At 44.3% G+C, this 25,675-nt stretch overlaps 1 protein-coding gene across 3 annotated transcripts in view; it reads left to right on the top strand.

The window, feature by feature from the left end:
* Positions 1-25,675, top strand: part of Sema1a (semaphorin 1a) — a 583,530-nt gene that overhangs the window by 458,938 nt on the left and 98,917 nt on the right. For all 3 annotated transcript variants that reach the window (XM_019051359.2, XM_019051360.2, XM_072301803.1), the window contains exon 3: positions 6,034-6,136. In XM_019051359.2, the coding sequence (XP_018906904.1) occupies positions 6,034-6,136 (103 nt within the window). The remainder of the gene's footprint in view (positions 1-6,033; positions 6,137-25,675) is intronic.

The raw sequence follows: 25,675 nt of genomic DNA, 5'->3' as shown, positions 1-25,675 counted from the left end.
CTTCGGAAGTCTCTGAATTTCGTTTTATTGTTATTGGTTCTTAGAATCGTTTGCAATCTTCATTTTTTTTGCTTCCCTCAAGATTTACATCGCCGAATATTATTCACCTCGAAAACGACCCATCTGTGAAGTTTTCAATTTATTGAATTTCCAAGACAAACAAATATAACTTTGTGACTACTGCATACAATGCCCTTATTACTCTCATGTCTTAACCTAATTCACCAAAAATTGTTTATAATGACCTAAAATCATCAATTCTAATCTAAAATCAAACCATTCGTCTAATTTCCCTTCTTCATCTCACAGCAAGTAGAACTTGTGTTTCCCAAACTCTGCCAGTAAAATCAAAGACGTACTCCCGTCGGTATCTTATGTAGATTCCAGTGGCGTGGCACGCTTTGCGATATATCGATAGATCTGCCATTTTAACCGATGTAAAAAGATCGATAAACTGGGTGTTCGCAGCGAACACCTTAATAATCGATTCTTTACCACAGCTTCAAATGGTGAAATATCGATAATCGAGCATTCACGCCACCGCCACGCCACTGGTAGATTCGGGCGGAATTTCCGGGAGAAAAACCGAATCATAACGGGGTCGTGGACACTGATTGAAATCCAGCGAGGGATGGTTGACGGCAGCGCCACCGTAAAAAACACGCGGCAAGGGGCCTTTGCTCTGAGGCGGTGAAAAGTGCGTACGGAGCCGAAAATACCGCCCCGATTGTCAGATCATCGCGGAAAGCCGAAACTACCCTTGCTAAGGAAAAACGCCGTATAGACTGTATGAATGTTGCCAAACCTATCTCGATAAAATATTAAATTTTGAGAATAGTATGAATAATTTTTTTCTCTGAAATGTGTGCGCATACTGTATTGTGTTGCGAATAAAATATCCTGAATTTTTTAAAAATTCAAACGCACAATCTTTCGAGAAAATTTGTTTTTTATTGAGTGAAATCTGGCAACACCCGAATGTGTATACAGCGTTTTTCCGTAGTCCGGAATGAAACCACTTCGTTTCTCCACACGCCAGGATTTGTCGCTTTTCTGGACTCGAGGATATAAGTGCATTTTGAGATGAGCTCCGTCCTCCATATAATTCCAGGCTTTTCAGGACTCATGAGGGAGTGGAGATACTGCTTTTTTGCCGGAAAATTCCCGGTGTGGGTTGAGATGTGGCTACTGCGCCGATAACGTATTCAAAGGCGCTCGGAAAAATGGCCGGCGGCTCCGATTAAAAGCAAGATGCAAGATAAGTGCCACCCGAAACAGGACCGCCGCGGAAAAAAGGGCATATTTTCCCCGCGGCCGTAGGGGGTGGACCGCCCTTATTTTTCGGTCCGCGTGATCCCGACCACCGTCGCACAAGTGGCGCTTTTATGGGCGACATCAGGACTCGGAGACACCATCAGGCGAAATTTCGCCTTTCAATGTACTACACTTTCCGAATCGGTGAATGCTGAGTGATGCAGATGACCATAGAATTTGCAACCAATCATCGTCGAGAATGGATTGAACCCAAAAAACCCGGAAGTTCATGAAAAAAAAAACCGGTCTTGTGGCGATAAAAATAGAAATCGCCTTTCGCTCGCTCATTGGCAGTATAGAGCGGAGCATTGCGAGTTCACGCCTCGCGCTATCGCGCCTTCAATTTTGTAGACGCAACACGGACATCCATCAAGTACGAATAGTTGTATCTCTGCGCCGTCATCAACGCGCATCCTTTTCCTCGCTCTATTTCCATTTTGCGTTTGTTTCGTTTGTCTTGTTTTTGTATTAGTGCTTCAAGGGTTACCTGAGTAACGCAGCCGAAGATAAAAGAGATGTAATCCGGCGTCGTTTTTAACTTTTCTACCGAATCGGAGCTACACCTCATTGGTAGCGAAGCATCACGAGTTCACGACGCACGCAAACGCGCCTTCAATTTTGCAGGCGCAACACAGACATCCATCATTCACAAATAGTTGTATCAAAACGCTGGCATCAGCGTGCGTTGTGGTGTCTCTTATTTTTGAAATTTGAGAAAATCTAATACAAAGTTTACTCGAATTATGCTTATGATGTGTCCAAATCAATTTTTTTTTCAAAGTATTTTGGCGAGAGTTGTGTGAATGAATTTCTTTTTGACGACTATGCTTAGAAATTACAATGATTTTCTATTGAAAAAAAGTAGAAAATACGGAAGAAAAAGTTCTATTATTTCGACAAACTTTAAGGTAGGTGCGATGGAGATCCTACATCAGAAGTTACAAAACTCGCAATATGTTTATCATCTTATTTTTTATGTTTCTATGGTGGTGAATCATTGAAGCCCTTACATGGACCAATATCCAAAGTTACACTGCTAAATTTTACTGAAGGTTCGCAGAAAATGTCCTTTAATAGTGCTAAGGATGTCTTTGAACCTCCCTTCTCACAATGTAAGTACACACAATCCAACGAATTGTAATTAAGGCCACCTATGCTACCGCTCTAAGCAATAACGCCGTAAATCCATCAAGATTTCCCTCGTTTTTTGAAACTTAATACTTCATAAAAAGAAAACTGTTTTGCCCATGCACCACAAATTTTCAGGTTAAGTTCTTGATAGTATTTGCAAAAAAATTCTGTAAAAACATTGTCCCAAGGTACACAAGTTTTTCTGCTCTGAAACATCATTTCCAAAAAATGTGAAATGGCGTTTACGGCGTTTTTGCGTTGCACAGCAGTATGGGTATGAGCTGTTTAAGGGTCAACCATCAATGCGACCCTTAATCCTAACCCAACCGTAAGCGTCTGGGAGTCCATTTACTCTTCAGAACGATCCCTGCGAGCGGTGGAGCGATTGGAAGACCTGGGGTTACGAGAGCGGTCTCTGAAATCCCTGCCTGCCGACGGCCGACGTTACGCCCTCAATAAAACTTTCATCTTCTTTTCATCGTCAAAACTACGTATCTCGACGCCGGCCGCCGCCGCGTTATTAGAAAACCCAACGCTCCGCTCCTCGTCAAGGTGCTCGCTGAGATCGTCCCTTCCTCCTCAGACTCAGAGTCCGTCGTCTCTCTTACGTGAAGGCATATCTCGAGTTCCACGAGAGCCCTGTTTTGCATATTGATCCATGATTTCTGAGGTCCATTGCGAAGGTATGCCCTCACGTCAGAGGAGTGAGGAGTTGACCCGGTTTCAAGCATGAACCCATATCGTCTGAGTTTAAAATCCTACCAGCAGTGGTCTGCGGGCTGATAGTTGAATTTGATAGACGAAGCAATAGACAAAGATGACAAAGAAGATATTGAGGGATCCTATTGGTGGAAGCGGGTGGTTGCGATGGACAAAGGAGGTAGGTAACAGACTAATTGGATTGCACTTTGCAAAAAGGAACCAAGAGCATTCTAATGTTGCTGGATCAGGCAACTTATATTCATTGCAATAAAATTACTGAAAACATGCAAAAAATCGAATAAACCATTGTAATTTTCGTATCAAATTTATAGTTTAGTGGCAGTGAAAATAAAACCTGTTTTGATGATTAGTTTTTATTTGCAAGGTAAAAAAAGTTGCAACTGATCTAAAGTATCTGAAAATTTCAATGGGAAATATTCATAACTTTTCTTAAAAATAAGTATTTTCTGAGACTAAATTTGGCAACATTCGAATGTTCATACGGCGTTCTTCCCCAGCACGGTATGCAATGCAAACAGAACAACTTAACTCCGACGACAACGGTCCTACTCCATTGCACTCGCGCCTACCACGTTTATTCCCATAAAACATAGCCCCCACCAGCCGACACCCCCGTGCCCCCGATAAAATCCCCATCCCCCCTCTCCCTTTCCCTGTCCCCCCGTGCCCCTGTCCTCCCTCGCCGCCACCCCCCCCCCCCCGCTCCGCCTCTCGCGCCACTTCAACGGCAAATCGGGACTCGTTTTCGACATGTATAATTAAAACAAACCCTGTCACCGGCCCCCGCTCCGCGATACAATTACACTTCTCGCCTTTCAACGAAATTAGTTTTCGCCGACGAAGATCAAGATAGATTTGTCCGGGCCCGACTTCGGTCGCAACCGAGGACCGCGTTGCCAAACCGTCCAGGCTCCGCAATAACCGCGTATCCGCGCGTAGAGTTTCGATGGTGGTTACGTGGTTGTTTTTTGAAAAGGTGGATTTCGGGTGCGATGTGGCAGCGGTGGATGAGTCGGACGGCGCGAGCCCCGGCGAGCAAACAAAGTCGCCCGATTCCGAATTCCGGCGGGTTGTCGCGCTGGAATTGGGATCAGATGAACCGGAAAGAAAATTGGGGAGAGTAGTGCCGTAGTTATACTTCGGTGCTGCCGCGTTGGGGGAAAACGACGTATGAGCCGTCAGGCGTTGCCAAATTTCCGCTATCAAAGTACGAATTTTCTGGGAAATGTATGAATGCTTTTCCTATAAATTTTCCGGGAATTTCATTCGCAGTCTAATTAAATTATCGAAAGATTTCTGAAGAAAATACCCGTAACTGGACCGCGTTTAGCAGAAAGGAACCAAGCCACATCAGCTGTTGCCAAATTTAATCGAGCAATTTAATTTTTTATCAGAGAACGTTTGTGCGGATTTCTTTGAAAATTTTAAGGAATTTTCTTCACACTATGCAAAAAATTCTTTGAAATCTGCACAAAAATTCGCACAACCGGTATCATGTACAAAATCAAATTGCCCAATTAAACATGGCGATAGCTGATGTCGGTTGGTTCTTTTCTGCTTAACGCGGTCCAATTCTCGAAAACGGAAACGTAGTCACCTCTTCTTACATCTTTGGATCTTTCTGTGAACACCAATTCAGAGCTACACTGGAAAAAAAAACACATTGGATCTAGAGTCCAGACTCTTAAAAACAGTGCTCTGTGTAAAAGTGCTTTGGGAATCATTAAATTTGACACGGAACCACCAATATTTAAAAAACACACATTATATTATTATCCTCCTTTGATAAATTGATACATATTTTTTTCCCATCAATTTAAGTGATAATAATCAATGCAGAGTGTGCTAACATTTCAAAATCATGAGTTTAAAAACGCTGACAATGCGAGTATAAATATTAATGCCTGACAGAGTGGAGCGGCGTGCTGCCAGCGCGAGAGGCTCACTGGCGCCTACAAACCTAAGTGGATACTTCACGCATTGCACAATGCTTGAAGTATCCACTTAGGTTTGTAGGCGCCAATGCGTGTTTCGCGCTGGCCGGCCGCCCGCCGTGCGAAGCGTCTATATCATAACAGAGGTGTTGCACAGTATTATACAAAATTGAACGTATCAAGAATGACAGGCATCCTTTAAAAGTACAGATCTTTCCTCGCAAAATAAATCAAGATACTTATCGCACACAGGAAAAATCGAAGAGCCTTTAGTTGAGGCAAATATAGAGGTTTATCCGGTTCATGTATAACAAGGTGGGAATTTCTTGAAAGATAATTAGGTCCTGTTACACCAAAGAGGTGTAGAGTGTTTTAGTGAATTTTGTCTCATGGAATTGACGCTCCCCCATTTTTACCAAAACTCTCAACTATATATTATTCTCCGTTGAACCAAACAGACAAAAAAAAACAAGCAAACCCTCATTCTTCCAAGAAATTATATATTTTCATTCAAAAACGTCGTGAGCAATTGTCGTTTGTATTTACATGTGGGCCAATTAACTTTGGGTCTGAACTGGCACGTGGACCAAAACTCCCGTGCCGAAAAAACGCGTGGACGTAAATTACTGGAAAAAACAGGAGCGCGGACAAAAAATCGTTGACGAAATGTCCTATAAACCCACCCAAATATATCTGTACTTTCCTTCAAAAATAGCCGTGGTATTCTGTACGCCCTCGTGGTACTTCAATCGGACGTATTTCTGCCAGCACTGTGTGCATTATGACGTGAGCCCTGTTATGCATGTATTCTGATGGGTATCAGGGCTCATGTCTCAATGCAGGTAGTTCCGTTTGGCAGAAATACGTCCAATTGGATGTTAGGTAGAGTTACCGCTGGTTAATAACCCTTCACTTTTTTGTTTTGTTTCAGGCGGTGACTCGCAAGATGTGCACCGGTTTGCGGGCAACGAGACACATCCAGATTTCTTTAGGCTCATAGTCCGAGATGGAAACTCAATATTAGTCGGTGGAAGGTAAGTCTTATTCCTATGAATCATTTACCCATTTCAAATCAACCTGTGTAGTGTGTAGCATCGAACACATTGAGCAACCAGATACAAATATTTCATAAACGCAATCTTTGTGATATTAAAGGAATCAGCTATTCATATAAACAGCTGCATTGTTCCTCCCCATATTCATAATTATTATAATTTTGGCCTGTTTTCAGAAACGACATGCTCAGTTTTCTTGTTGCTACTTATAAATTACTACTGAATTATTGTTGGCGAATGGAGATGTTGCATGTGTGAGGAATTTGCGATTTGACTCTATTGATTCTTGTGTAAAAGTTCGCGAGAAACACGACGGCGCCACTGGTTTTCTCTGAAATCAACTCCCAAGCTCAAAAAGAGCTCTCAAGTTGAGGCCAACATGGAGGGATATCCCACGCTGTCCTGAGAGTCTACCCCTATATCAAGACTCTCTATGCAAAAGATAGGGAGCAAATACATTAGCAATGATGAGGGAGCAAATACATTAGCAATGATGCCGTGTTCTCAGTTTTAGAGTCCCCAAATAAAGTGGCAGCCCTGTCAATGTATTTGCTCCCTATCTTTGCATGGAGAGTTCGTCTTTATGTAGAGGTGGACTCTCAGGATAGCGTGGGATATCCTCTCTATTTTGGCCTCAAGTTGAGAGCTTTTTTTGAGCATGGGAGTTGATTTCAGAGAAAACCAGTGGCACCATCGTGTTTCTCGCAAAATTTTAAGTTGTGGAATCAACAGTCAAATCGCAAATTCCTCACACATGCAACATCTACATTCCTGGCAAAATTCCCAAGAATCAGGCATTTTGTCCGATCGTTTGCCGCTGCTTTTCGCGCAGCGTTATCAGCGCCAAAACGTCGAGCGCAGCGTTTCCGTTGAGTGGGAGTCTCGAGAAAAGATGAGCGCGTTTCTTTGCTCGGTTCAAAGCTGTCTCAGACTGAGGAGGAGATCGTGCCGGATAAAGCCCTCTCCGTGTAATGAACTGCCTATGGAAATCAAGACAGCATCTTCCCCGGGATCCTTCTCAACCGACTCATGATCCCACGACGCACAGTTTGCTGGCGGTGGCAGATCGGCCGTACAGTCGGGTATTCCCAGAGTTCAGACATGCTGAATTCATTTCTAATTAGCTCATGTGTTCTCTACGGACCCATAATTAATTATCAAAGATAGAAACTGACCTGGTGTACGCTGGTTACATCTATCATCTGAGATCGTGTAAAAAACAACTGGTTGAGCAGACCATCTCACTGGTTTGAATAAAGCACGAATGTTACTGGTTACCAAACCACCTTCATATGCTGAACTCTCAGGAAATCCAACCAGGGTGACTTCAAGTCCGGAAATAGGACTGATTTTTTTTAGGGTAGTCCGGAAGTACTGAAAAAATGCGGAAATTCCGTTAGAAGGTCCGGAATTTTTTTTCATTTTCCCATTTTTTGAAATTTTTCGAATTTCGTCAATTGGAGGCACTGAAAAAGTATTGAATTTTTCTTTTGAGGAGGTACTGAATTTTGGGGGACTGTACTGAAAAAGTACTGTATAAGTACTGATTTTTGGCGAGCCTCTTTTAGTGGACACCCTGCCTTAAGATTTTGTAGGGTTTTGAAATACTTACTTTTTGCGATTTCGAGCCTGTTCTCGTGGCACAGTGCGGCGACGTCATCAGTATTCCGTGCACCCGAGCGCATGCATTAAACCGCAAGGAGAAAAGAAACCAGTCGATCCAGAATCAAAGTCGACGGAGGCCCGACTTTTCCTCCTTTTCTTTCTCTCGCGCTGTGCAGACGCAACTGGGAACGAGCCGAGGAGTGACGGGCTAAGGAAAAGCGACTTATGAACTTTCGAATGTTGCCAAATTGCCTACGTACAACTTTTAATTGAACGGAGAATTTGAAAAAGAGTTTACCGCAGGGTGTCGACAAGTCCGGAATTTCCGGAAATAGTACTGATTTTTTAAAGGCGGTTTGGCCGTACTGAAAAAGTGCGGAATTACGCAAGAAGGTCCGGAATTTTTGTCGTTTTTGTCGCAGTTTGAGCAAGAACTTTAACTTTTTGAAATTTTTCGAATTTCGTTAATTGGGGGTACTGAAAAAGTACTGAATTTTTCTGTTGAAGAGGTACTGAATTTCTTGGGAATGTACTGAAAAAGTCCTGTAGAAGTACTGAATTTTGGCCAGCCTGTTTTGGTAGACACCCTGTACCGCCCAAAAGTTTTGAGAAAACATGAAGCAAACTCATTGCTTTCAAGAATTGTTCATATTTTTGTTCGAAAATATTAGCCGATACTCTACTTATCATCTGAAACGAATCCGGTCATAGAAGCAGGGTTGGACAACTTGAGCAAGAAATAAAAACACTAGAAATGTTGATGGATACGCTCTTGTCCCACGCAAACGGTTGGTCCTGCCATTTTTAGAAGTATTTTGAGTGTCAAAAAACACGCGTGTCCAACAACAATAAAAAAAATCATAGTATGTGCCCCACTGGCCCTACTCATGATTTTTAGCAGTAGACAGCGTACCGCGTTTGAAGAGGTGGCTTTTAACTCACGCTCTTTTATCACTGAAGCGGGTTTTCAAAAGTTAAAAAAATATGTTTAAAGAGCAGTTCGTCAGAATCGCTCCTTTGTTAGTTGCGTCCATCCTCAAAGAAAGTATTCCGTCGTGCACTCAATTTCTAAAAATTTGGCGGTTATGTCTTTCTCCAAATAATCCTTTCTACTTGTGGACATTTTTAATTGAAAATTTCAAGATCACTAGATTATACGGCAAGGATAATACTCGGACACAAAAAAAAATTACGCCGCAAATTTACAGAATTTTCGTTTTTCATCAGAGGAAATTCGGCAGCGCCTGGATGTTCTTACGGCGTTTTCCGCACTCCGGAGGGTGAGTGACGGGCGAGGTTGCGGAGGCCGCGAAAATGGAAAATTTGAGGTTGTCTGTTTTGCAGAAAATGAGTCGAGGAGAAAAAAAAGGAATGAGATCTTTCACGAGAATGGATGTTAAGATGAGATTAAAGTCGGGGGTTCGGAGGAGACGTGTTGTGAATAAATCAACCCCCCTCGGCCCCCCGCCGCCCCCCTCCGCGACTATCGCCGATTTGCGCCGGTGGGTCCTCCGCGCTTCAGCTGCAAGGCTCTTGTTTGTTGTTATCCTTTTTGTTTTTCCCCGGTGTTTTTCTTCCCGCCCGGCTCCTTTTTTTCCGCCGTTTTTTATGCGCTTTCTTCCGTTCGTCACATCTGCTGCGCCATGCAGGACATCGCTGCCAAATCTCCGAATAAAATCCGAATTTATCCGAGCCCGAAAACCGTATTCTCTCGTCGGTTTAGCAACCGGAGTCCACGGTAACATATTGGGAACTCGTGATTACGGTCTAGTGTGCGGAGTCAGCGCCTCGGTGTGCCAAGGGGAGGGGGCGGGGGGGGCGGGGGGCGCGGGGGAGGCCCCCGTAGTTAAAATAAAATTTAAATGAATTTCCGGGAGTGACACCGTAAGACGGCGCGGCGCCCCGGAGAAACGTGCCGTAATGTAAACACGATTCGCCGCGGTTGCCGCGTCGTGCGGGAAGTCGGGGTTTATCGGATTGAATCAGGGGTTTTCGGGGGCGATTTGGCGGCGCGGCGTAAACACGCTTCCATAAATCAGGGGCCTTCGGGAGGGCGCCGTGCGCATTTGTGTGTTCTGCGGAATATTGGCACTGGTGTCCGTCCGTGCCAGCCCCCTCGGCTCTTCTGCCTCGTCGAGAAGCTCGTAACCCCCGGCAGAGTCTGCGGGATATTGGTGGGTTTTGCTTTGCTTGGAGGTGGCGTCAAGTAGCTAGGGTTGGAAGTATTTTGCGTAGGGGCGCATCGTTAGGAAGTCGAGCTACAATTATTAATCATTTTTGCTTGCATTAGAAATCGTCGTCTTTCTCAATGAAGGCTCCGTCCTGAACGTAACGCCAGTTTAGAGTTGGAGACTTGATACAAACAATCGAACACCCAATTTCTGCCCAAAATTTTTTCAGATTTTCGCTTATGGAGGATGTTTCCCGTCAGTGAAAACCGGAAAATCCCGAAAGTAAGAAAATCGTTGAGATGAGGAATGATTCAGGAAAATAGTTCATGGATTAGAAAATTAGGCGTTTCAAGCATTTTTCAAATATTTGATTCGATGCATTGAACATGTCGATTTGTTAAATCAAACGAAGCGTCAATTTATTCGCACCAAAAATCAGTAAATTTTATTTGAAATGCCAGGAAAAATCAGGGAAATAATCGTAGCAGACTTTCCGGATACTCAGAAGAAAAATGTCAGAGCTCATTTTACGAGAATTTTACGACAAAAATACAATTCTCGACCGTGCTAGACTTACCCACTTTCACGTAAAATATAACAAAGTCAATGAGTACACTCAGGAACGCGCGAAATATCCCGTAAGTGCACGAGTCGATCGCTTAACATCGTGTACATTGCCAGCCGGGGAGACCCGAAATATTCGCTCAGGGTCAAAGTCGAAGGGGGCGCGCATTCCGGGCTTCGAACTCCCGCATTCTGCGGCGCCGCGAATGAAATTCCGGCCCTTAAAAAGAACCCTGAAAAGCCACCCCTCCCCCCGCACCCCGGTCGAAAGTCGAAAGTCGCGGCGGGAGAACATCCATTCCGTAATTATCAAAAGGTCTCCATCCAGCCGATCCCGCCGTAATAGCTCCGCGAATTCTCGTCGTCGGAGAAGGGGCCGTTTAAGGGACGCGCCGAGGGGTGTAAAAGTAAGGGGGGGGGACTTCCCGCCGACTTTTATCAAGTCGACCAGGAGGATCATTTTAATGATTCTGTTCAACAAAGTTACGACTCGGGGAGGGACGGCTGGAATTAAGTGCTCGCCGTTCTGCACCAATTACCGATCCCCCCGCCAAGACGCGGGGCGGGGGAGGGTGGCAATAATTTGCGGGTTAATTTCTGACTTCTGTTTTCGGGGCCAAGGCGCAATAACGAGCCAAATGAGCGATGAGCGACTTGGAAGTGCTCTGCCTCAATTTGTCAGGCGAGCTTTTAGATTTATTGCATCGCCAGGGGAGGCGGGGTGCTCCGGGGTGGTGCTCTGTCCCGAAAATGATGCCTCGTAGATTATCGAGCTTGATGGGATGATCTTACATCGAGTCGTGCGTGTAAGGCGAAATAGTTCCTAAACGGAGGTTTCGAGGACAAGTGGATTGCATTTTGCAAAAAGGAACCACTATCTCTGGCCCTTCCATAAAAGCACTTATCTCCATAGGGAAACTAATTGTATGTATGTTGTTTCAAAAATGGGCCAGAAATAATGGTTCCTTATTACAAAATGTAATCCAAGTATCTAATGTTAAAGTCGGATAAAGACGAATCCAGCTATTGAGCTTCGAGACCAATCAGAATCATAAAATCCGGGCATGTTCAATTGTTCACTTACTGCTAAGACAGAATTTGCTCGAACGTTCTGAAATCGTCGCATTATTTATTAATTTTTACAAGGAAACTCACTGCATTGTTTTTCTGAAAGTTCTCCAGGAAATTTTGTCGCTCAGGATTGGGGCGCCTTCAATTCGAGTGACACTTCCAGCTTTGCCGGAGAGTTAGTTTAGTTGCGTGACCTAACTTGACCCGACCTGCTATGTTGCGCTCGGTTCCGGAGCTTCGAGACCAATCAGAGTCATAAAAGCTGGCATGTTCAATTGTTCACTTACTGCTAAGACAGAATTTGCTCCAACGTTCCGAAATTGCGCATTATGTATTAATTTTTACAAGGAAACTCACTGCATTGTTTTTCTGAAAGTTCTCCGGGAATTTTTGTCGCCTTCAATTCGAGTGATACTTCCAGCTTTACCGGAGAGTTAGTTTAGTTGCGTGACCTAACTTAACCCGACCTGCTATGCTGCGCTCGGTCCCGGAGCTTCGAGACCAATCAAAATCATAAACTTTAGGCATGTTCATTCACTGGAGGCACTTTTGGAAAAAATTCAATACAACAACAAAATCGTATTTCGACCCACAGAACACGCCCATGCAGCTGGCCGTTTAATCCCGGATCACCTTGTATACTACCACTTATATTTATTAATTTTTAATTAAATTTCCCTCTTTCCTTTTACCTTGCTGTCGGGATGTCGAAAAACGCCCGAGCTATATCAGCAAGCGAAATCTTGTTTTGCAATGGCAAACAGCGAACATGTCTATTCTTTCCCGTTCGGTGATGGAACGACCGAGCTAGTCGAGGCCTTGCCTATCAGCCCCCTCCCTCTCTCCCTCCCCTCCCCTTACCCTCCACACATCGAATCGCATCCATTGTTCGAGTCGTCAGTTGCATGTGGAAACCCCCATTTTCATATTTATCCACCCTTTAACCCATCCGCACCGACAGCTCCGAGCGGGGAGGAAAAACCGTGCGACGGCGCCTCGTCCCCGGCGGCACTTGCGCGGTTCCTGCCGAGCCGGGCCAGACGGAGTGAGACATCAACATCGAACAGAAACACGTAAGGTCGAGCCGGATAAAGTTTCAGCGGGTAGGAAACTAAGCACTTAAGGCGCGGCGCGCGGGGGGCGGGAGCGGGCGGGAGTTTGCAAGTGCTTAAAAGTAAAGCACCGCTAAATCATATTTTATTGCTTGCATTAAACTTATTTATTTCTGAAATACATACACACAACTCAGTTCCCGGCCCCCTGCCCCCTCTCCCCCCCTCGGGCGGTCCTCCGCGTCGATTTAGCTTCAACTTGTATCCGATCGCGCTCGGGGGCGCGCGGTTGCCAGATCGTTCGGTTTACGATCTTTTTGCACGGTGAGAAGAGGAAATTGGACGCTTCATGATAGAAAAAAGCTATGTGCACATGAATTAAATAAAACAGAAAACGAAGCAGGATGGTAGAGCAGTGCTGGGTCTACACTAGTCTACGTGGATATCAAGACCGAAAAATTTCAACCAAAGTCGATTGTCCTAAAGTCGATTCGATCGGTTTCCTCTTCAAATTTTCCTAACTGAGCAACCTTTGAAATTGAATCAGTGAGAACGAAAACACACCAACTGGGAAACTCAAAAATGCTCAGTTTCCATAAAAAAAAGTCAGTTTTCATAAAAGTCACTGACTTTAACGCATCTGCTCCAGCTTGGACCTTCAAAGTGTCCTTAAGTACTTGTTTTTCAGCACCAAAAATCTTTTTCTTGTGGTAACTTCTTCAACCACTGCGCAGTGTTGCGTGTGTCTTGTTTATTTTCATTTTTTCGAGTTGGTGTGTTTTCGTTCTCACTGATTAAATTTAAAATGTGTCGAAATAAACATTAAAATTTTCCGCTTTAATAGAAAATTTCGTGTCTGGCCTGCCTCATGGACTTGGTCCACTGTGCGACGTGCTCGATGCGCTGGTGACGCGAATACGCGACGGAGACAAATCTTTTCGGTGAGATTTACCACTGTCAACGCATCTCCGGCGAGCGCGTTCATTAAAAGTTGAGCTTGGAGACGCAGCGGAGCCCCTCGCGCGCCGGCTTGGGTTACGTCTCTGCCTGTGCGTCGAAAACCGTGATTTATCGTTTTCCTTTTGCTCCGACTCGAGCCCGCGTCACACGAGGATTTTCCTGTCCGAGCCCCTGGATTTTCAGCGGAGAGTTTTCACTCTGTGTCGACTGGAGCAGTTTACTCAGGCCGACTGTTTAACATCAATAATAAAGATATTTTGTGTACTAAGACAATTGAAAATAAAGGGGCTAGAACAAATTAAAAGCCCAAAAATTTCGACTGCATTTCGATGTCTTTTCTAAGTTGGCAAGGTTCAAAGACAAAAACCTAATGAATTAAAAAGATGAGAATGGTAATAATATCATTTGCATTTGCATCTTGAATGATCTAAAATTGTTGAGCAACATTTTTTGATGACGAGGCTTAAAGCATTAATAGCTTAAAGCAAGAGAAACCTTTTTGAACGCCACGATTGGCTCAGCACCCCTCATTTTCTGGCGCCAAAGCTTAAATTTTAGGCAAATTTGGTGTATAGCATTGTTACGCATACGTCATTTCTGAGGGAACTAATAGAATCGCTCAGTTCGGAAACGACCTGTTTCGGAAAAATGACATTGTTCAGGAGACGGTAAAAACTGTGTAACAGCCCAAAAAGGTGTGTTTCTCCGCAAAAACAACGAGGATTGTAATAAGAAACCTGAAATCAGTCTTTTCCGGACAGAGATTTAATTGGTGGACGCAACAGTTTACACTTCAAGAGGCTGGAAATGCGTGGTTTTCTAAATATTTCGTCCCAGCATAGAGCTGGCCCATTCAGTCGCACCGAAAGAGGGAACTTACCCATTTCCTAACCGTTACGAATCGAGTTACTTCAGAAGTGATATCCTCACCCGAAAGACACTCAACGAAGCAATTAATTGGTCCGATTTTGTATTGCAGCCGGGATATACCACCCCGGAAGAAAAGCTTAAAATCAGAAAACCATCGCAACATTCGGATGAGTCGTCGTCCCTCAGACAGAAGAACGTATCTCAATTTTCACGTGAGCCTTCTTTTACATATAAATCAATATTAACTGGGGGTCATGCGGAAATCGAGATACGCCCTTACGTCAGAGGAGCGACGGAGTGAGCCGAAAGTGGAGGAAGGGTCATCCTCCGTCCACATCCGTGTCCACACTGTACACACGGCGGACCCGTCTAGGGTGTCGCCAGGGACTCGCGATTCGGATCATCCGGTCCCTAGGGATCCAATTATGGCTTTATTGTTCCGCGACTGCTCATTATTGAAAGGTGGATCCGCTCCCGTAGTCGAGAAAATAAATAACCAGCCCGACGTATGAGCACGGTTATCGGATCGTCTCATAAACGCTCTCTGTTTTAATGACGGGTTTCAAGATTCGTGCAAGAGTTGTCACCAGTGCAAAGTACGTATGATGTTGAGAGGACGGTAGCTCAATGTATCTACGAAATTCAAGAATGAAAACACAGGAAACACGCGAGAACGAGGCTCAAAGAATAAAGTTGAAGAAATCGCGACGTTTCGGCAAGTTTTTAGTCATTATACATTTTAAATTCGCAGCAACCACAAATTCAGGTCAAATACAGAGTGGAAATACCATTTGGATTACATTTTGCAACAAGGAACCACTATTTCTGGCCCATTTTGGCCCATGGAAACATCATCAATGCAATTAGTTTTCCTATGCATATATGTGATTTTATGGTAGAGCCAGAGATAGTGGTTCCTTATTGCAAAATGTAATCCATTTGTCGTAGGTCAGTGTCCACTACTGATTTTGCTTTTCCTCACGGCTTGATTCTTATACGACACAATAAGTCAAGCTGGTGGGAAGGAGCAGCTTAAAATTTTGACCGGGAATTTGAGGTTACTTTTTTCGAAAAGCCATTGTTGAAATATTAAAAACTCAACTTTACACCCCCCCCCCCCCCTACTTCTGGTCCTTTATCGAGGCAATATAATATTTGTGTTTGATTTCTCTATTGGTTACATAATCCTTACCTAAGGAACACTTTCAATCGTATAAGCAATGAAAAGTCAGGGAATTCTCGAATTCGATGTTCGAGGTGGTTTTTTTTCTTTAATGTGGAGGTAAAACCGCTAGCAAGTAATCATTACATTCCTAAGATCCGCAAGTTTTTTGTTTGAAAGAAGCACCGAGAGGTTCACGTTTCTTGAAACAGTCGAGCAATTTCTTTCTTTTTTGAGTTTGGAAGGATTCAGGGAATTTAGCCAAAATTAGTAAGGAATCATTTTTAAAAAAGTCAGGGAAAAGTCTACAGTTTCCGATACTCGAGTTCATTCGTTACCCTGTCTAATTAATCTCTTCAGTATACGTTTCAATGTATTATGCGACGACATGAAGCAGTTTCCATAGTGGGTACAATAATTCAAAGCTCAAAATGCGCATCTCGCCGGAGCCCGTCAATTCAGAGCTTCGTGCGCGTCTGAAACGCTCGCCCGTGAAATCGCACCGCGGTTCGCTGATACCTCCCCGCGACAAGGAAAAGGTGCAAAACCGAGAAGAAAAGAAAACGGCGTCGGGGGTGGGGGTGGGGGGTTAAGCGTCGAGTATCCTCATTTCAGATTCGAGGACGGGAAATCATAATGAATAAGACCTTGGCGATGGAAAAAAAGAATATAATGACGGCTCTCCCAGGGCGAGGCGTTCGGTTCCTCCCCCCGCTCCCCGGGGTGCATTCAAAGAGATCAAGTTGATTGGTAAGCGCTAGGAGCGGTGGCGGGAGGGGGCGGCGGGGCTTGAAAAGTCGTCGTGGAGAAGGTAAAGGCAGGTCTTAACGACAAGATTTCCTCTAATTTTAATGAACCGAATTGCAGATACTTATCGCGCGACCGGCTGGCTGTCAGCGTGTCTACTTGTTAAATCTCCGTCGCACGCCCGGCGATAAAAAGACCCTCCGCGGCCACGGACTTATTTCGCCTTCGAAGGAGGGTGTATGCAACGCGCATCAACCCGAACCGACTACATTTGAGGTTGGACGCAACAGTCTAACGCACATCAAAACATTTTCCCTACGTTGGAGGACACATCAACCGATATCGCCTTCGCTGAAAAAAAAAGTTACGGGCTATGTAGACATACGTTTCGAGCTCAGGGGCCTTAAGTTCCGGTGCTGGAGCCGTATCTTCGATTGCTCCAGGTGCTATGCCTGGAAATTTCGACCTCTAAGCCCGGAAAATGGTATATGTATGGCTATATTGCCCGTAAGCACGGCTTCCATGGCCGGAGTTTCTTTTTAGTGTCCATAGTTTGAGGTTGGATGTAACACGATTTCGCCTTCTTCTAAGGACACATGCAACACGGGACAAGGCATAACGCATTTTACACTTTTACGTTCATTTGGATCACGATTTAAGATATTTCGCCCCTTTCGAAGATGTTTGCCATTAAAGAATTCAAACCGCCACGAATTCATCATATTGGAATTGCTGAAGTGCAAGATTCTAGAGAAGGCTGCAGTTCGGCATCATGCAGCAGTGGAGGAGGGGTGGTCAAGGGACATACACACATAGAGCGACTGGTACGCCTGCAAAGTGACAAAACTGTAATTATGCTATTAGTTAATAGACATGAAAAACAAACCCAAACCTTTGACGCTTCAAAAGGCGATTCCCAGGCTTTTCGTCTCCTTGCACCCACTTTCTCAATCATCATTTACTTCCCCCGACCAGTTCTTTCGATTCAAAAACATACACCCCAAAAATAAACCACGAAACAAGATTTTCAGAATTTTCATCCCAATTTTCAAACTCCTATTTTTTATAATATATTCTACTTTTTCGCCTCTTTTCTCGGAACTGTGCGGCGACTCGCCGGCCCGAGTTTTTCCGGCTTTTCTCCGCGATCAACCCGAGATACGTCACGGCGCGGCCACCAGCATTGCCGAACCTCCCGAAACGCACCCCGTCTCGCGTCTTGTCGCGAATAATTTATGCTCAAGTCGGCGGGGGCGGCCGAGGTTTTCGCGCCGTCAAACCCGGTGCCGAGAGGTAAGTTTGCACTTCCGGTGTGATGGTTCCGCGAACGTCACGCCGGGAACAGGGCCGATCGAGAGATACGCGGGAAACGCAATAAAACCGCGAAGAAACGCTGCCGAGATAGTGAAGAGTGCAATAAGTGCATTTTTTTATGAGCCATGGTTAGCACAAGCTTTATGTGTCTCGAGGTTCATCCCGGCATGGACTTTCTGCTCTCTTCGCTATCACGGCAGAGCGTATCGCCACTCTCAATCGGGCCTTCCTGACAGGTGAATCGGAGCTGTCCGCAGAATTCGTTGATTCTCCGACGTAAGGGCGTATCTCGATTTCCGCAAAAGCCCCGGAAAGCATAGTATTCTACGGCAGACAAGGCTCATGTTGAAAGAGAGGTACGTCTTTATGCCAGAAGACTGACGAATTGCACAGAGTCCTCCCGCGAAACCGAGTTTTTCTGAGGAATTGTATCGATTTTCAAGAATGGAGGGGTGCTTTTACGGGGGAGGGAGTAGGTAGGGGTGTCGAGGAATCGGGAAAACTGAGAATACCACGGTGTGTCCGTCGCTCGTAATGTTGTTTTCGTTTTTTGTTTGTTTGTTTATTTATTTTTTTAATTAAAAACCAGAGTTGCCGAAAAATAATGACGAATTCCTTTTAAAATAAATGTTTTATGAGGGGAAATTCGGCAACATTCAGATGTTCGTGCGGCGTATTTCCTTAGCACGGCTGAAGCAGGGTAAAAGCTTTCGCGATACATCGAGCGAACCCATAAAAACATCCGTGTCCCGACGCCTCACAGTGGATCGAGTCAGTAGGAGAGGTCGGACAAAATTTTGAAACTTTAAACGCTTATAACTCCGATTATACAAAATTTTGAGGTTCTACAAGTGGCTTCATTGGTTATCTCGAGAAATTTTCTTTCAAAAGTACTCCTTGAAATTTAAAATTGGACGAAATAAACATCAAAATTTGCCATTGTAGTCAAAAATTTAATGTCCGATCTCTCTAATTGACTCGATCCGCTGTGCGCCTTCGACCGCCCGGCAACAAAACGCGACGAAATCATATGTTCCCTGCGTGTAAACAACGCCGAAAGCTCACGGGGGGAGGGGGGGGGGGGTTAGCGCGTAAATAACCCCGGGCCACGACCAGGCTGGAAAAAATCAGAAGTAGACTCCATGAAAAGTTCGACTTTCGCGACACGTTGCGATGCGAAACTTTTAATGTTTGCTCTGCCACTGAGCCCTGCCGATTGCCGCCTCGTCTGAATGGAACTTTGAACTCAGGATAAAACGCCCGCCAGTAAGCCTGTCTGGCTCTGATAAAACGCCCCCCCCCCCCAACTCCCTCAACTCCATCTGCATCGTTTTCGCCGGAATTTGCGCAGTTTTCCCAGTCGAAAGTCAAAGCTCTTGCTGCAGCTCGCGTGGTTCCCATCAGGATTCGGGCCGATGGTCGAGAGGCGATGCGATGACCGAGCTTTTGAAAAGACCTGAGCAAATTTTTTGACGCATATTTGCGAAATGGGTTGGCGTATTTTTTATTTTATATCGTATTTTATCAGAAGAAATATGGCAACGTCTAAAAGCTTACGCAGCATTTGTCCGTAGCCCGGCAGTATTCACGATGCGTTTCACGAGAACCCGAATGTTCTATCCGATGACGTCATCAGATGACACGCATACCGGCCGGCATGACCATTTTTACACGAAATTTAATCTCTTTGCCAAAAAAACCCTACCAACCCCCCCCCACCCTAGCTTTGCACAAAGGTCCCGACACCCAAGCCTTAAGTTCTAATTAGCCGTGCCTTAAAAATGACGTGGTAATGGTTTAAGCGGCCATCCAGGCTTCAAAAAGAAGAAGAAGAAGGGGAAGAGAAATGAGTTTCACGACACGAATGTTTACCGCTCGGAACAGCGTATCCCGGAAGGGATCCCGGGACCCTGGGGGGGCTCAAGCGTGAACGCTCGCAGGTGCGAAGCGTGAAGGCAAACACGCGGCAGGGCCATCAACCGGGGCGGGAAAAAAAAAAAAGGTTGCCGGACACAAAAAACACATTCGCCCCGGAAGTTTTCTTTCGCCGCCCCCTCCTGGGCCCGCGCCGCCTAATGATATCCCTCCCCCTCACCCGCTGCGTTTCATTTTAATCTCGTTGTCTCCCAATTCGGACACCGCATCGCCGTCACCAGAGCGCGTAAAAAATATGATCCTTAGCTCGGAGGCGTTTGATTCGTGATTAGCGGGACGATTTGGCAACGCTGCTAATTCAAACACAAGCTCATTACGCTCTTTGTTGTGACGTCTATCCATATTATCCGGATTTTTTCTTTTATTTCATACATAATGTTGCTGTGCTAAGGAAAAACGCCGTATGAACCTTCAGACGCTGTCAGGTTTCCTTCAATAAAAACCGAATTTACTGGTAAAAATTTGAATGTTTTTTTCCGAAATTTTCAGACAATTTTGTACGAAATTTGCTCTCAAGTACCCGACAATTTCAAGGAAAAATAAGCACGAAGCAGCGCCGTTAAGAAACACGCGAGGTTGTAGTAACCACTACTGTGTGATTTGATTTTGCACGTACGACACTAACAATAAGTGCGAAGTGCGCCTTCAAATGAGATCAAAGCAATCCCGCACGCCCTGAGAGTTAAAATAGTTGTATGCAGCGCCGCGCCGTTACAAAACTCGCCGAGATGTCATATGTAGATACTATTTGCTGTACGATTTGATTTTGCACGCACACTACTAGTAGTAGCGACTTCAGTTGGGAGTTACACGACGTTTTTAGCGTGTGGTCTCCAAAAGTATTATATCTCAGTTTGGCCCGTGGCCGGGATGGGCAAAAGAGACACTCGATACGCCATAACTTCTGGTTTGAACTGCGTTGTGCTAATCAGCAAAAGGGAAAACTTTCTGTGGGTGCCACAACCACCAAAAGGGGGTCAGAGAAGGGAAGACTACCCCAAAATATCACATTTTCCAAATGGGGGCCCTCACTAAACTCGTGATACATGAAGTTATGGCGTATCAAGCGTTTCTTTTGCCCATATCACTGCCGTGCTAAGGAAAAACGCCGTATGTACCTTTGTGCGTTGCCAAATTCCTTTCGGTTGTACGAATTTTCAGGAAAACTTGTCACAATTTTCCGTCCAATTTCCCAGAGGATTTTCTTCGCAGTGTTGTCGAAAGTATCAGAAGATTTTATGTAGAAATATTCATTATTTGTGTCAAAAATTAATATTTTAGGAGGGGAATTTTGGCAACTCTTGGATGCTCATGCGGCGTTTTTCCTTAGCACGGCAGACCAGTAGTATGTTAAATAGACAATTTTCAGTCCAATTTCCCAGAGGATTTTCTTCGCAGTGTTATCTAAAGTATCAGAAGATTTCATGTAGAAATATTCATTATACATAGGCTGTCCCAAAACAACTGGCACTAAGGCTGTCATTCGGAAACTACAATAGATATCGACATGCGGTTTGCGGGAGGTGATAGCTCATACTCTTAGCTCTTAAACGAGCCTAAGTTGAGCTAGTTTGGTTAAAAACTCAACGAGTTACATAAATTTTCCCGAGACGTGTAAGAAATACCCCTACGGATTTTTCGGTAATTTTTCATTCCGTTAACTTTGCCTCCGCAAGCTTTGCAAGTGGTTAAGACGTTATGAATCAAGTTTCCACTTGTCTGGATGCAAGTTTGAACTTTCCAGCAAGTGTTTCCATCACAGCCGAGAAGTTTTTTTCTGTTTGCAAAGTCCATTTAGTGAAATTGTCCGGCCTGATAACGCGTTTTTTTGCGTTTCGTCATGAGTTCACGCGCGCAGTTGAAGCAAGAGCAACGATACGCAATTCGATATTGCGTTCGTCGTTAATTATCTGCTTCTGAAACACTTCTGAGCCACTGTCATTTCATTCACAGTTTCAGAGGCAGATAATTCACGACGAACGCAATATCGAATTGCGTATCGTTGCTCTTGCTTCAACTGCGCGCGTGAACTCATGACGAAACGCAAAAAAACGCGTTATCAGGCCGGACAATTTCACTAAATGGACTTTGCAAACAGAAAAAAACTTCTCGGCTGTGATGGAAACACTTGCTGGAAAGTTCAAACTTGCATCCAGACAAGTGGAAACTTGATTCATAACGTCTGAACCACTTGCAAAGCTTGCGGAGGCAAAGTTAACGGAATGAAAAATTACCGAAAAATCCGTAGGGGTATTTCTTACACGTCTCGGGAAAATTGATGTAACTCGTTGAGTTTTTAACCAAACTAGCTCAACTTAGGCTCGTTTAAGAGCTAAGAGTATGAGCTATCACCTCCCGCAAACCGCATGTCGATATCTATTGTAGTTTCCGAATGACAGCCTTAGTGCCAGTTGTTTTGGGACAGCCTATGTATGTCTCAAAAATTAATATTTTAGGAGGGGAATTTTGGCAACTCTCGGATGTTCATTCGGCGTTTTTCCTCAGCACGGCAGACCAGTAGTATGTTAAAGAGAAAGCTGGAACTTAGGCAACATGGAGGCCGTTGCTACGCACTTTTTTCTCATAGACGGCAAAGTGCTTTTAATCCTACTTACAGGGGAGGCCGGTCGATCCCGGCTTCAAACTTGGCGTGCCTCCCGCGGAAAAATATTAAGCCTCATTCTCACTGGTTTTTCAGAATTGGGCTCAGCGGTCTTTCCAGCGCATCGCGCTTTGTCGTTCTCGGAAATTCCGCTCCCAGCTTGCCCGATCTCCGCGTCAAACGCGCCCCATCGCGTTTCAAATCCAGTTTTGTAATTGGCTGGTAGACAACAAGGTTCGGCCGGATGATGGGTCTTCCGTTTTCTGTAAAGGGATGATATACACGAGCGATAGCCTAACTAACGAGAGGCGGAATCCTCTTACCCGTACCTTTAATCCAGAGCTTTAAGAAACAGACCGGTTACTATCCAAGGTTTTCAAAGTTGGAATTGTTCCTCCAACAGTCTGGAATCGTCTCGAGAGATTTTTTTCCTTTGCTGTTGAAGTTTGGGTTTCGAGTGGATTGATTCTAATGGTAAATAAAAGAAAATACAGAAGACTTGTTTCGTGGCATCAGCAAAACAACACAGGAAATGTGTCATTCAATAATTTTTCTAGTTTCACTAAGCTCTTTAAAATTTTTCTTGTGCGGTTTTGTTGCTAGACAAAATGTTTCTACGGATCTGGATGTTTCCTTGCAAATTTTAAAACCACCTAGTGCGACACAAGAAGAAGAAGAAGAAGAAGAAGAAGAAGAAGAAATCAAACTGTGCTGCTATTATTTCTGTGGTCGGGGGATTTGAATTGATTGATTTTAAGTTGATTTTGAACAACAATCTTTCTTTAAATGCGTTAATTTTAGAAATGTTCAATGCTTTTTTGTAATAACGCATCGTGTCATATGTTCAAAGTCTTTCCTTGTTGACTTGAAAGAATAATTTAATTTTTATGAAAAGATACTCTAAATAAATGCATTCATTTCCGGCGAAAGAACTTCAGCGGTATCAGATAGAATTCCTGTTTAATTAAATTTTTAATTTTTTTTTTCAAACAAAGGAAGAAGTGCCTGGTTTCTTCAATAGGAGTCCCTTATTAAAACAACTAGAATCCTCTTTGAAACAATTGGTTTTTTCATGGAGCTTTTCCTTTTAATGCAGAAAAAAAGTCTTTATGTTACAACTCACTGTCAATTGAATCGATAATCTCCCACCATTGTAAAAACTCTTAATTTAATATTCCCAATAAATATACTTCCCTGCGATTGCCCACCCTGCGCGTGGAGGCCCTTCGCATCAGAGCGCCAGAGCGCTGCGGGAAAACGCCTCGGAGCTTTTGGATGTTGTCAAGTTTCCACCAATAAAATATTTATTTCTGAGGAAAGCTAAGAGTATTCCCTTGATACCTCCGGTTTCTTCAGTTTAAAATTGGGGGCGAAATTCTCCGAAAAATCCAACGACAAAAATTCATAGATTTTCCAGAAAATCTGCATTCTTTTCAAATCTACGTTTTTTCACGAAAGAACGTAACTGCATTTCCATGTTGCCCAATTTTCCCGCGCAAAGTGCACTTTTACCAGGATAATTTTAGGAATCCCGAACTGAAAATTTCACAATTTTTTCTTCTGATTTCAAGCGAAAATCAGACAAATTTTTAAAGATAATTATGCAAGTTTACTCCCGTAAAAAATTGAATTGTTTAAGTCAATTTTGCAACCTTGGAATGAAGTTACGTTCCTTCGTGCCGGGAACGACGTAAATGAGATTTAGCAACATTCGATAGTTTCATACGGTGTTTTTCCTGAGCGCAACACTGCGCGTCACAGCGGGCAGCCCATCCCGCCGCGAGACGACTCCCCATGCAGTCGGCAGCAATTTACAGCTGGGAATCAGACGTCACGCGGGTTGCATCCGACAAATCGGAAGGCGCTGCATCGGAGGACGTGCGAGCCGCAGCGCGGGGAGCGGGCGTGTATGTGGAGGTCTCTCCAAGACGTCACAAGTTTTCTTCCCTCATTCTTTCCCTGGAAATCGATTTAACTTTAGCAATCTAAACTTTTGAGTCCGTGTCAGGCTTCCATGAAGTGCGTAGCGCCGAAGAATTTATGTGTCGTGCCGCTCGGGTTGCCGAGCCGAGACCGGCAGGCGCTCCTCCGGACGCGGTTTTTGCGACCCATTTTCGTCTGGGCCCGGAGACGCTCGAGTATGTTCGTGACGGGAAGGGATCCTGGTACCCGAAATGGAAAAATAGATTTCTCCACGTGCTGTGTTCGTAGCAGTACGGTTGGCGAGAAAATTCAGCACAAATAACCCCCGAAATTATGAATCTACTCGGGGAAATATCCTGGTAATGTCTTACAGACTGTTGGGATACCATGTAATCCCTCGGAAATCTAATGGTTATTATCAGAAGCACAGTATTAGCTACTCAATTCCACAGAGATTCGTCAGGTAATTTGGCAATTGAACGTATTTCTACCAAACGGAACTATGTGCATTAAGACATGAGCCCTGAGACCCATAAAAATATATGCGTAACAGGGCTCACGTCATAATGTACGTAGTTCCGTTTGATAGAAATACGTCCAATTGGGAGTCGCAGAAGTACCTAGTGCATTAATGGAGCTCTTACATATGAGGGGGATTTGCGATGTCATTACTATTATTTCTCGCGTTCATTTTTGGGAGAAACACGATGCTGCCTCTGGCTTTCTTTGAACTCCAAAGCTCAAGAAAAAGTTTTCTGACTTGAGGCCGTAACGGAGTGGATATCACACGATATCCTGATAGTCCGCCTCTATATCTAGTCAAACTCTTCATGCAAAAATAGGTAGCAAATACACTAGCATGGTTGCCGTGTTTTCAGTTTTGGAGTCTCCAAACAAAGTGGCAACTTTGTCAATGTGTTTGCTTACGGTTTTTGAGTTTTGAAGTGTATTTCAGAGAAAACCAGTGGCACCATTGTGTTTCTCCCGAAATTTTACGCAAGAAAAAGTACTTAAAGCGCAAATCCCTGACACGACACAGACACATGCAAGAGCTCCATTCAGGGGCTTAACTATGCATCCTATTTTCATCTGTGTGAACAAATTATCCATTTCCATTCCGCACTTTCTTCAAGTGACCTTTCTCTAAACAAGAACGATGAACTTTACCGCGGCAATGCGAAATCATTCCCGGCAGACACGCCATTCGCAGCCGAGTTTGAATTTCCGTGCTCTTTAATTCTTAATCGACTCCGCGGAAAGAACTGGGTCATTGCGGACATTGGAAAAGCCGCGAGTCGGGTATTATTGATACGTTGCGTTCAGAAAAAGGGGTAAATCCGCCGCGGTGCCGCACAGTGGATCGAGTCAATAGGAGAGATCGGACAAAATTTAGAAACTTTAAACGCTTATAACTCTGTTTATTATACAAAACTTTAAGGTTCTGAAAGTGGCTCCATCGGTTTCCTCGTGAAATTTTCTTCTGGACCCACTCCTCAAAATTTAAAATGTGGCGAAATAAACATCTGAATTTGCAATTTTAGT

Source organism: Bemisia tabaci, chromosome 6 (assembly GCF_918797505.1).
Source record: "Bemisia tabaci chromosome 6, PGI_BMITA_v3".
NCBI classification, from domain to species: Eukaryota; Metazoa; Arthropoda; class Insecta; order Hemiptera; family Aleyrodidae; genus Bemisia; species Bemisia tabaci.
Note: the sequence above shows the minus strand (reverse complement) of the source record. Positions and strands in the feature narration are given on the sequence as shown.